The sequence below is a fragment of the Panthera pardus genome, unplaced genomic scaffold (genome assembly GCF_024362965.1).
Source record: "Panthera pardus isolate Hobbes unplaced genomic scaffold, ASM2436296v1 HiC_scaffold_11, whole genome shotgun sequence".
NCBI classification, from domain to species: domain Eukaryota; kingdom Metazoa; phylum Chordata; class Mammalia; order Carnivora; family Felidae; genus Panthera; species Panthera pardus.
The window spans coordinates 85,081,810-85,095,179 of NW_026526666.1; the positions used below are offsets into that span (position 1 = coordinate 85,081,810).

Sequence of the window (13,370 nt, forward strand, 5' to 3'; positions counted from 1 at the left end):
TTTGCCCGTCCCTCAGGCTACCTGGCTTACCTGTGAAGGTAAGGGGTTTGGCACAGGGGGAGAGACCCCATCTTGAGCCCAGTTTCTGGAGGTAAAATAGCCATTCCGTCAGGGCAGGGGAAAGGCATACAAAAACGAAGGTATGCAGAACAGCCCCTTAGGCTGCGGCGGCCTACTGCAAGCCAGGTCGCAGTAATATGGAGAATCAGGTTAGCAGGACGCAGGCTCGCCCGCCCGACCGCTGGTGAGGGAGCGTCGCACGCGCCGTCCAGGGTCCTAACCCGGCGGCTGGGCGGGGCGGGGCGGAAGGTCCGCCCTAAGCTCCGCCGCAGGGGGGCTGCAGAGCCAGTCCCGGAAACGTGAAGGCAGTGCCCTGCAGGTTTGTGAGACCTTCTCCAATTCAGTTAATCTCGCTGTGGTATCTTACCCCACAATGACGTCAGCGTTCCACACGCAAGCCCAGCAGCTACTGTAACATAACGGTTCTAAAGGAAGGCTTCTCAGAAGTAAGGAGTGTCACCAGCTGCCTAGAAACCACTAAAGATGAATGACACAGTTATTCATTCAAAGTGGCATTACTTTCCAAGGCAAAAAAAAAAAAAAAAACCTATCAGAATCCTAGGGACACTATTACTCTTTATCAGAAGGGTCCTACATTCATGACACAAACATTTCAAATACACATCTTCCTCAACTTCTGATGGGGTTAGATCCTCCTGATAAATCCATCAAGTTGAAAATATCCTTAAAAGTACATTTAATACACTTAACCTATGATAGTTTTACCTAGCATACCTTAAATGTGCTGAGAACACTTCCATTAGCCTATAGTTGAGCAAAATCATCTAACATAAAGCCTATCTTAAAGTGTTGGATACCTCATATAATTTACTGAATACTTTACAGAAAGTGAAAAACAAAACGGTTGTGTGGGCGCTAAATGGTTTAAGTGTATATCAGTTGTTTACCCTCCTGATCATGTGATGGGACTGGCAGTCACACCAGCTGTGCTGCCCAGCACCAGGAGAAAGTATCTTTCTTCCGGCATAATGCTAGCCTAGGAAAATATCAAAATTCAAAGTATGATTTCTACTGAATGCCTATCACTTGTGCACCAGTGTAAAGTTGAAAAATCTTAAGTCAAAACATCCTAAGTCAGGGACTGTCTATAAATCATTTTTCAAACAAGAGTCAAAAGAATTGGCAGTATCCAAATGCCATATTAACTCATGAAATACAGAAAATTTTAGTACTCATTTATTTTCATGCAGGTAGAAAAATCTCTGAAAAATAAGTTAGGTGGGGTGGAAAATAGTTCTTCCAACATTTGGGGTCTCTATTTACAAGGCCAAAAGTAAAAATTATGGAAGGCCACAAACCAACCCACATTTACTGGGCCTCACTCTGGGTGAACCATGATGCCAAGTGAAAGTTCTCTCCGTAACTCCAGAAGATTTATACATTGCTATGAAAAGGATAGAAAAGGGGAGCCTGGGTGGCTCAGTTGGTTAAGCATCCTACTCTTGATTTGGGCTCAGGTCATGGTCTCATGATTTATGAGATTGAGCCCAGCATCACACTCTGCACTGACAGTGCAGAACCCGCTTGGGATTCTTTCTCCCTCTCTCTGCCCCTCCCCTGCTTGCATGCATGCTGTCTTCAAAATAAGTATTTAAAAAATAATAAAGGAGCTCCCAATTGCCAAAGCTGGGACAATTTGTGCAACAGAGTAAATGACAGCACTGACCCATGGAATTAAATACCCCTGAGTCCACACTGATACAATTTTTAAAAAATGGGGAAGACAGCTCCTCCTTATAGGATTCTAGTTGGTATAAATGTAAAATACGCATAGTGAATAAACATGTGGCAAATGCCACAGTAATACAGGCAGTAACAATCCAGATGTCAAAATCAGTGAACCCAAGACTGATAGTTTTAAAGTATACTCAAGTTACTTATTAATTACAAAGGGGAAATCAGTAACTACAGTGGAACAGTATGGCAGACACTACCTTAAACACTAAGTGATCAAAGTCAACAGTAGTAAGACATACGGACATCATGTTTGTTAATACAATGCAGTGAGAAGGGCACAGAACTCTTTTGGTATTCTTGCCCAAAAAACCCTCAATCTAATAGTGAGAAAATAGCAGACAAATCCAACGCAAGGGGTATTCTATAAAATACTTGGCCAGTTCTCTCCAGTGTCAATCATAAAAGGTAAGATCGAAGAACTCACAGGCTAGAGGCCTAAAGACAACTAATGTAATATGGAATCATGGACTGGATGCTGAGCCAGAGAAAAAGGGACATTCCTTGGACAACTGGCACAATCCATAGGTTAATAGTACTCTATCAGTATTTAGTTTTTTGATAATTGTACTATGGTTATGTAAAACGTTGACAGTTTGGGGAAAGTCGAGTGAAGGGTGTACGAGAACTCTTGGTACTATTTTGACAAAAGTCTAAAATTATTCCAAAGTAAGTGTTTTGTTGTTTTTTTTTTTTTTTTAATGGAATTATGTTAGGGGAAAGTAGCCAATCAAATGTGACTAAGATTAAATTGAGTGAATTTAAGATTTATGCATTTTGTTCATCTTAAAAGTCAGAATGCTTTGAATCAACACTGGTATGTGTGGTAAGATTGTTCAGTTCCCGGGGCGCCTGGGTGGCTCAGTCGGTTAAGTGTCCAACTTCGGCTCTGGTCATGATCTCGCAGTACGTAAGTTTGAGCCCCATTTTGGGCTCTGTGCTGACAGCTCAGAGCTTGGAGCCCGCTACAGATTCTGTGTCTCTCTGCCCTTCCCCCGCTCACATACTGTGTATCTCTCCCTTTCCCTCTCAAAAATAAACATAAAAAGACTGTTCAGTTCCCCCTCAACAAAGGAGAAACATGGCTATCCAAAATCTTACATACACAAATGACAGAACAAAATAAAGCACTGAGGGCAATTATCAAAAGTCAACAATTTCCACTGGCAAAGTGGTCATTGGCAAGTAAGATAATTCATTTTAGCTGCACTGGGGGTTCTTCATCAAACCAACTTTTGGACCAAACTTATAGAGTGAACATAATCTCGTTTTTTATACTACAAAAGAAAGCCTGTGTGTGTGTGTGTGTGTGTGTGTGTGTGTGTGTGTGTGTGTGTGGTTTTTTTAAATACACAAATCCAACATGTGGACCTTCTCAACCCTCAGGGAGACCTAGGTGAGCAGCCTTTAGAGAGGCTCCAAATTCCTTTCAGTTTGCCCCCAAAATCATTCCAGTATTTCCTATGACGTGAAAAGAAAAACTGGGAAGCACTGGCTTAAACTTACATTTCAAATTGCAAAAACAACATCCTGAATAATCTCATATCCAACTTGAACACAAGGTAGAAAAATGAAAGTAAAATTGCTCTTGAATTTGCTTTTCTCAGGATATTTCCCCTTTTGAAGGTGAAATACTGGACAATTAAGCCCATGGTAGTGCTCTACATGTCACAGAAGTTTGAACTAAAACTGTAAACAATGAATGTTAAATTTCTAAATTCAGAAATTGGGCATCTTCAAACTGAGCAAAGGACTCCCCAATTTTGGGTGAAATGTATTTTAGAAAAAGTTTGGCAAACAGGAATACCTACGTATACTGTACTGTGCCTCAAGCAGAGAAAAGTTCTCAACTCGAAGTGACAACTATAACGCTAGTCGCTAATTAGCATTATTACTTTTATCACATCCTATATTTAGTAGCCTGGGCTGTGTAGAATAGCCAAATGAGTAAGTCTTTTGAGGACAAAACACTGTCCAACATCATTAAAACCCATTTTCAGTACCTTTTCTTATTACATGAGTTTTCACACATTTAACACACATTTAGCACAACTGGGACATCTTAAGAACTAAAAATCTTTTACTTATTTATTTCATTTTTTGAAGTAATTTCTACACCCAACGTAGAGCTCAAACTCACGACCTGGAGATCAAGAGTCCCATGTTCTACCAACTGAGCCAGCCAGGCACCCCAAGGGCTTAAACTCTTTAAGGCAGAGAAGCCCCAAACCTTGGGAAATAAACAAAGATGAACCAAATACCATTATGTTTTTATGGTTCACAAAGACCCAAGCCTTACTGGGATTTATGCTTGGACCTGCATCCACATGAATTACTCTTTAGATAAGCCACATTTCAAATTAAACACTTAGAATCCTTGATACTGGACTCTACCTACTTTGCAAATAAAATTATAAGCTATCTGGCCAGATTTCTACAGGGTTAGACAAGTGCCTGGCACCTAATAAGCACTCACAAATATTTGCTGAATGATTTCCCAATGGCTCTACCTTCTCTGGGAAGCATTATGAATTCTGGCCCACGTTTTTCTTTACAGAGGTCCCGGATACAAAAGCAAACCTGAACTATTTCATTTCAGCAAACTTTCTAAACATAGTTGCCATCTCACCTCTTAAAAGTCCTTACATTCCAAATCTTTCATTAAAGATAGTAGACTCAAATCATACTAATAAATGGTACTAGAAGTGATGCTCAACAGGATCTCACGTTTATTGAGAAGTGATTAATGGTAAAAAGAAAGGCAATGCCCTTTCCTCATTGGCTGAACAAGAAACTGAAGAAACATTCACTACACGTTTTACAATATTTTTCTCTTCCAAAATGCATTTCTGTAAACAAATTTTTACCACTGTTCTTAGCTTTGAAATCAAATTAATCCTGACTTAATCAGTATAATGTACAAGAACAGAAAATTTCTTAGGACTCCTAGTAGTTTACTTTGAGTAACAAAGGGTCAGAGAAAATGAACCACCCTTAAAGACACAACCTTGGGTAACACTGTTAAATTCTCCAAGACAAAAATTCTTCATAAAAATGTTCTTCCAGTTCGGAAGGGGAAAAACCAAATTCCCACTTTCTGGGGTGGAGGCCCAAAATCTTCGAAACTCAAGTGTTCTCCAAGTGCAAATGTCAAAATGGGGAGAGGAAAGGGTTTAAAAATTAGAGAAAACTGTATGCACTTACGGACTTTAAAATCCGAAAAACATAGTAAAAAGACAAAAAAACAAAGCATTATGCTCTGAAATCACAACCAAAGCCAAAATAAAAGGGACATTTTTCACCTAAACTACCTAGAGGGATTTTTTGTTTAGTTTTTTCTTTTTCTTTTTTTTTTCATTTTCCAGTTAAGTCCTATGTCTTTTGTGAAATTCCAATACTTAAACTGCAAGTCTGCAATCGTCTCTGAAGTCAATGAGATTAAGAAAAAAGTCCTAATTCTCTTGAAGGTCATTTTTTTCCTCTTAGGATATGCAGATGCAACCGTTGCTGCAGTCTGTGGAGAACTGCCTTTTATTTGCCACGACCTTGACGTTCCTACAGAGGTTAAAAAAAAATTGAAATCATTAGTTAAAACTTATCTGAACATGCTTAAAAATTAGAACTTTATAAACAATTCAATAGAAATTTAGTTATTTGTGCTAGATAGAATATTCCTTACAAATAAAAACTTTTATTTCCTGTATTTTAAACCAAAGTAGTAACACTCAATCACACCAATTAATAAAAAAAAATGTTTTTGACTTTAAAATTTCTGACATGACTGAGCAGATTTGTTTTCCAACTATAGTTGGTTTAGGCTAATACTTGTCATTTCCCCAAAATATGAACCACTGGAAGTAATTCAAACATAATCAAAAGCCTAAAGAAGGAAAGCAGCATATAAGGAATACTTAAAAAAAAAAAAAAAAAAAGAACACCTAACAGTACTAGAGTCATCCTATACTAGTCCTAAGGCTCTAGGCATATTCACAGGTTTCAATTTCCTTCTTTTATGAAATGAGGATACATATCTCACAAGACTGTGGACGAATTAATGGACTGACATACAGAAAGCTCTTAGTCCATAGCAAGAAAGAAAATTATCCTCTTAACCCCTAGGGACAGTTTAAAATCCACTTAGAGACAGAATTTTGAAAATTGACTGCAATACTTAAGTTTTCCCTGAAAAAAATCTACATGCTCATTTCTTAGTAAAAATCATTCTTTATGTGCCTTTCATAAATTTATCCTAAACAGCCTCCCATTTCACACACTACCTCATGTATTAGAATTTTTTAAACTATGATTCAATCCATGTGCCTTTTAAAAGCAAAAACATTAAGAAGCACAAGGCCTGAACTTATTACTTGATTCATCAATCTGTTGGAGTAGAATCAATCATCTGCTCCCATCTACCCCATGGTAAATACGATTCCTACTAAGAACAGCAACTATCACTTATGGGATTCCATGTTCCAGACACTGTACGTAATAATGATCTTCATAACCACCCTGTAAAGGCTATTATTCCTGAGATAAGAAAACTAAAGTTCAAAAAATTTACTTGACCAGGATTACCTAATAAGAACCAAGATTCAAACCTAGGGCTATATACGACTATATAGGCTCTTTCTCTACAACAAGTTATTACAAATATTTATATAAAAATCAACAAAGTGAAGCTTTGTGATGAACAGACTACCCCCACCACTAAATTAACCCATAGATATAAAAACAGTATTAAGAGCAGTTATCTTTTTCTTTAAATAGACACTCAGCATAGAGCCCAATGCAGGGCTTGAACTCACAATGCTGAGATCAAGACCTGAGCAGAGATTATGAGTTGGGACACTTAACCCACTGAGCCACCCAGGTACCAAGTTACCTATTTCTGATGTTCCATTTCACATATCTGGAATTCAGGGATAAACTCACCAACATACCAAGATGTGGGATGGATGGATGGATGGATGGATGGATGGAGATTATATAAGTTTTATTTATTTATTTTGAGAGAGAGAGTGCGCAGGGTAGGGCAGGGGCAGAGAGAGAATACCAACCAGGCTGTCACTGTCAGTGCGGAGCCTCATGCGGGGCTCAAACTCACAAACTGTGAGATTATGAACTGAGTCAAAGTCAGAGGCTTAACTAACTGACTGAACCACCCAGGTGCTCCTGGGATATTATTTAAGACATTGTGACATTTCAAATTTAATAAAATAACTCACCCATACACTCCTATCTCTTGAAATTAAACCCAATTCAAGAATAAGAAATTCAGGGGGCGCCTGGGTGGCTCAGTCAGTTGAGCGTCCGACTTCGGCTCAGGTCATGATCTCACGGTCCATGGGTTCGAGCCCCACGTCGGGCTCTGTGCTGACAGCTCAGAGCCTGGAGCTTGTTTCGGATTCTGTGTCTCCCTCTCTCTCTGACCCACCCCCGTTCATGCTCTGTCTCTCTCTGTCTCATAAATAAAACATTAAAAAAAAATTAAAAAAAAAAAAAAGAATAAGAAATTCAGTCCAACACAAAAAAGACCTCAAAAGTTTTGATTCCCCTCATTTTCTTGCCCTTCCTGTATAATCTTCCAAAGTTTTGGTAATAAACATACTGGTTATAATAGGAAATTGCAATTAAAAAAAAAATCTCTGCAGTTGACCAAAGTCAAGCTTTATTGTTTATTTATTTTTGACACAGAGAGAAAGAGACAGAGCATAAGCGGGGGAGGGGCAGAGAGAGAGGGAGATACAGAATCCGAAGCAGGCTCCAGGCTCCGAGCTGTCATGTCAGCACAGAGCCTGACACAGGGCTCAAACTCACGGACTGTGAGATCATGACCTGAGCCAAAGTTGGACGCTCAACTGACTGAGCCACCCAGGCGCCCCGTAAGTCAAACTTTAAACAGCACTTCACTTCTCATTAATTTTAAGCTCATCTACCTGGTTTTATCCTTCATAATTTGGATGGATACGATTTACCTAATAACCTGTCTTCTATTATGGACCAAAATCTACCCTTGGGCTTCAGAAAATCTGGATTTTTCTTTTGTTTTTGTTTTTTAATGTTTATTTTAGAGAGAGACAGAGATACTGCACACGAGCAGGGGAAGGGCAGAGGGAGACACAGAATCTGAAGCAGGCTCCAGGTTCCAAGCTGTCAGCACAGAGCCCAACGTGGGGCTTGAACCCATGAACCCCTTCCTTCCTTGATACTTAACTACCACAGCTTGTACTATCCTTGTAAAATCTGCACCCACAATTAAAAAATTAAATTGCATTATTGTTTTATGTAAAATTAGTCCCAACTCAATCAAGAGCTCCTACAAAGCAAATAATAGGTCTTCAACTAACCTCACTCACAAACTACTTATGAATTTAGCAATAGGTAACAGGCTACAGCTGACATTTATTTATTTTTAATATTTATTCATTTTTGAGAGACAGAGAAAAACAGAGCATGAGCAGGGGTGGGGGGGGGGGGGGGAGGGTGGCAGAGAGAGAAGGAGACACAGGATCTGAAACAGACTCCAGCTCTGAACTGACTCAGCACAGAGCCCAAGGCGGGGCCCGAACCCACGAACCATGAGATCATAACCTGAGCCAAAGTCCAATGCTTAACTGACAGAGCCACCCAAGCACCTTCGCTACAGATGACTTTTAAATAAAATTCTGGTGCTCATCACAAGAAAACAAATCATTAACTACGTCAAGTGACAGATGTTAACTTATTGTGGCAATCATTTATATCTAATCATTACACTGTATACCTTTAAACTAATACAATGTTGTTATGTCAATTACATCTCAATAAAACCAGGAAAAAAATTCTGCCTACTATCTCTTATTTTAATATAATGTAACCCCTAGGAATACAAATAAACGTATGTACCCCAAACTGTACTGCTAAATTAGAAAAACTAGAATTTGCTAGGAATGCAAACTGGTACAGCCACTTTGGAAAACAGTAGGAAGGTTCCTCAAAAAATTAAAAATAGACCTACCCTATGAGCCAGCAATTACACTGCTAGGTATTTATCCAAAGGATACAGAAGTGCTGTTTGGAAGGGGCACATGCACCCCAATGTTTATAGCAGCACGACTGACAATAACCAAACTATGGCAAGAGCCCAAATGTCCAGCAACGAATGAATGAATGGATAAAGATATGGTACATATACACAATGAAACATTACTTGGTGATCAAAAGGAATGAAATCTTGACATTTGCAACAACATGGATAGAGCTAGGGTGTATCATGCTAAGCGAAATAAGTCAGAAAAAGACAAATATCATATGATTTCACTCATGTGGAATTTAAGATACAGAATGAATAAATATAAAGGAAAGGAAGCAAAAATAATATAAAAACAGAGGGAGACAAAACGTAAGAGACTCAAATACAGAGAACATACTGAAGGTTGCTGAAGGGGTACTGGGTGGGGGTATGGGCTAAATGGGCAAGGGACATAAGGAGGACACTTGCTGGGATGAGCACTGGGTGTTATAAGTAAGTGATGAATCACTAAATTCTATTCCTGAAATCATTATTACACTATATGTTAACTAACTTGGACTTAAACAACAACAAAAAAAGATATATATATTTGTGTGTGTATACATATCATGTAATCATCAAAAAAAACCCTAGACATTGCTAAATCTGTTTTTTCCTAATACAGTTATATGTAAGTTTATCAGCATGCTTAGTAACAGCATTTACAGTATTTAGTCAGAAGAAACTCAAACCAGCATTTTGCAATTGCACTTACTGCATCATCAGATTTTTAAAACTAATAAGTCTTTTCTTCTTCATAATGTGCTAAGTCCCACAAATATCTGCTCAGTTTTGCCAAATACAATATAAAACTATTCCTGAATCTTAACTACACAATGATACCAAGAAGGCAAGTACAAACTTCTGTCCTAACGTAAACCTGTATGCCAGGTTTATTTTAAATTACACAAATTACATACAAATACATGACATTAGTGGTCTTAATCTCCTGATCAACATCAAGAAAACATCACACTGATACAATTCAGCAAGCTGAATTAACTGGTGTTCTACTTCCAAATACAGCTTTGATGTATACACGAAAATTAAGCTTATATATTTACAAATAATAAAGATAACATCCATCTTCTCAGAGATTATAAAGATATTTAAGCATTCACATCACACTACCTTGAAAGTAAAATAAATTTAGCACCAATAAAAAAACAATTCACAGGATTTTAAATACTAGATTTTAAACACATTTTCATTAGGGTGCCTTGCTGGCTCAGTCCGTAGAGTATGCAACTTTGCAATTTTTGATCTTGGGGTTGTGAGTTTGAACCCCATGCTGGGTGTAGAGATTACTTAAAAATAAAAAAAATAATAATAAATCAAAATTAAATATTTTCATTAAAAAATTATAGATTGGAAACAGAAGCAGTGGAATCTTGAAGGGCTTCCCACTGCCCAAATCTGTGACAATTAGAGCATTACATAACCTTAATATAATAAGTAAACTATCATAGTAATATCTGAATTAGGCAACGATCAGCAATGGATGCTAAAACTAAAGAGTGAAAATTTGATGAGGAATAAGATGTTTACAATCTCAAACTATTTTCGCAATTAAAAGAAAAATAGCTTTATCCTCGAGAACTTGATGACATTTTAAATAAGTGATCAAAATTAACATTCCCAGTGATGGAATAAACTGTCTTCTAATGTGAGGCACTGAGGACACGAAATCACTTCTGTAATTCCTGCCAGAACCACAATCACGATGTCCATAATGAGGAAACCTTAGACAAACTGAAGGACATCCTGCAAAAATAAACACCATAGGGGCACCTGGGTGGCTCAGTCAGTTAGGCGTCTGACTTCAGCTGAGGTCATAATCTCACCTCAGGTCACGATCTCACTGTTTGTTGGGTTCGAGCCCCGCGTCAGGCTCTGTGCTGACAACTCAGAGCCTGGAGCCTGCTTCGGATTCTGTGTCTCCCTCTCTCTCTGACCCTCCCCCATTCATGCTCTGTCTCTGTCTCAAAAATAAATGTTAAAAAAAAAAAAAAAAAAAGACCAAAAAGACATGAAAACTAGAAGATTCTGGACTGGAATCTGGACCACTAAAAAATGGCTATCAAGGACATTAAGATTTACTGGTAAAATATAAATAAGATCTGTAGATAACGGTATTGTGTGTCAATGTTAAACTTCCTGATGTTGATAACTGTGCTGTGGTTTTAAGTGCATGTTGTTTTTAGCAATTAAACAGCAAAATATTAAGAAATGGATCTAGCTGCAATTTACTCTCAAATGGTCAGAAAATTACACATGTATCTCCAAAGAGAACGATAAAGTAAATGGGGCAAAACAATACACTGGCAAATCTGGGTGAAGAGTATACAGGCATTTGTGTACTATTCTTGAAATTTCTCGAAGTTTGAAATTATTTCAAAGTAAAGTTAATAAAAATGGGAAGAAAATGACAGTCTTCATTTATTCTTCTGCAAAGAGTGACTACCCTAAAAGTTATGTTTAATAATTCACAAAACTTTGAAATGAGTTTTTCCTGAGACCTACATTGAGTCATTAAACACAGGGTATTTTAGCAAAAATTAAAATAGGGGTGCCTGGCTGGCTCAGTCAACAGAGCATGCAACTCTTGATCTCAGGGTTGTGAATTCAAGCCCCACCCTGGGTGTAGAAATCACTTAAAAATAATAATAATAATTTTTTAAAAAGAGTATAAAAAACCAAAAAGTTTACACCTAGCAGCTTTTTACAAGTCTTTTAGAATGAGAAAAGAAGACAGAGAAGGTTCTAACACAAAGACCATCATATTTCTATACGCTTTTGGACATTAAAACCTTTTAGGCTTCAGGGCACCTGGGCAGCTCAGTTGATTAAGTGTCTGACTCTTAATTTCAGCTCAGGTCATGATCTCGTGGTTTCTCAGTTCCAGCCCCACGTCGGGCTCTGCAGTGACAGTGCACTGTCTTGGGAGCCTGCTTGGGATATTCTCTTTCTCTCCCCCCCCTTCCCTGTACTCTCTCTCAAAATAAACAAATAAAATAAACTTTAAAAAATAAAAATAAATAAAATAAAACCCTTTAGGTTTCTATAGAAGACTTCTCTTTTACTCTCCGGGGCACCTGGGTGGCTCAGTTTGTTAAGCTTCCAACTTCAGCTGAGGTCATGATCTCCACAGCTTGTGAGTTCAAGCCCCACATCGGGCTCTGTGCTGACAGCTCAGAGCCTGGAGCTTGCTTCGGAGTGTGTGTCTCCCTATCTCTCTGCCCCTCCTCCACTTGTGCTCTCTCTCAAAAATAAGTAAACATTAAAAACAGAAGACTTCTCTTACAGCAGCTTTCACTTTTATGACTATTTCCTATTACCACTGAGAACAATTCCACTAAATGCTTTGACAATTTATGGTCAAAGGGCTTCACTTGTAAATCAGCTGTATTTATTGACATTTCTAATCAACCAATCCTACCCTAGTAAAAATAAAAAGCAAAGGATGGGGGAACTAGGGAAGTGATGGTGGATATATAATAAAAGGAAGAGAGAAGAGCACATAAAAGCAAAAGGGTCCAACTCCCAGCCAGAATTGCCATGAGCAAAACATACATTTGTCTTGTTGGAACACTCAAACTTTTAACATAAAGATGCTACTGACTCACTGCAGCAGGGAAAGTGGTAAGTCAAGTTGTTTTTCACCCATGGTACTGTCATGTGGAACCTGCCTACCCCTTTTTTTAACCTACTGCTCCTAGAGCCACAGGCTAGACAGTTACAAGGATATCCGTGTTAAGAACAGGCTGAAGCGGTCAGTCGAGGTTAAGCTCTTGCCATGGATTTGCTGTCCACAGAGAGGTAAACCTAAGATCCTCAAGCACAAACACAAAATTAATTATAAAGTCCCAGTTAAACCAGAAAACAGCCCAAATGCTAGAAGGGCAGATACATGCATTCCTAGAGCTTTAGGATATTATGCTGCTAATAAACAAAGAATAGAGGAAAATCGTAGAGCAAGATCTTACTGAATTCACACCCATCCCCAAAATCCCCATTAGGACATTCATTCTAATCTCTGAATCAATCCACCATCTCAACAAGAACAATGAAGAGACTAAAGAAACAGTCTTAAGAAATAAATTTAAATATAGTAAGAAAGTGTAAACCAAGGGAAGAAGTTTCTAGCCCTCAGTATCTGGCCTGCCACTTAAATAGAAGTAACCACACATCCCTCCTGAGCCCCTCCCCATTTTACATCTACTATTGTAAAACACAAAATTTCCTAAAAATATCCTAAAAGCCACAAGGTGGCAATGTTACTTAAAATCTGCACGTTTGAAAACTCTTCCTAGAATACATATAGATCTCATTTTTCCTCCATTTAGCTTAATACCCTTCTCTCATGTTTCTACCACCCCACTCCCTACACTTTTAAGAAGCCATGAAACACAACTGAGGCATATATTTATTTGTTGGTTATGATTTTATTAACTTTAAAATCTGATGTTCACCCCCCAAATTAAATTTACTTATAAGCCCT

General features: G+C 38.2%; 1 protein-coding gene across 1 annotated transcript in view; it reads right to left on the bottom strand.

Annotated features, from left to right (window-relative positions):
* Positions 1–4,521: 4,521 nt before the first annotated feature.
* The window catches only part of YTHDF2 (YTH N6-methyladenosine RNA binding protein F2), a 33,875-nt gene continuing 25,026 nt past the window's right edge, over positions 4,522–13,370 (bottom strand). The window contains exon 5 of the mRNA XM_019432464.2: positions 4,522–5,370. Coding sequence (XP_019288009.1) covers positions 5,347–5,370 — 24 coding nt within the window. The 3' untranslated portion in view covers positions 4,522–5,346. The remainder of the gene's footprint in view (positions 5,371–13,370) is intronic.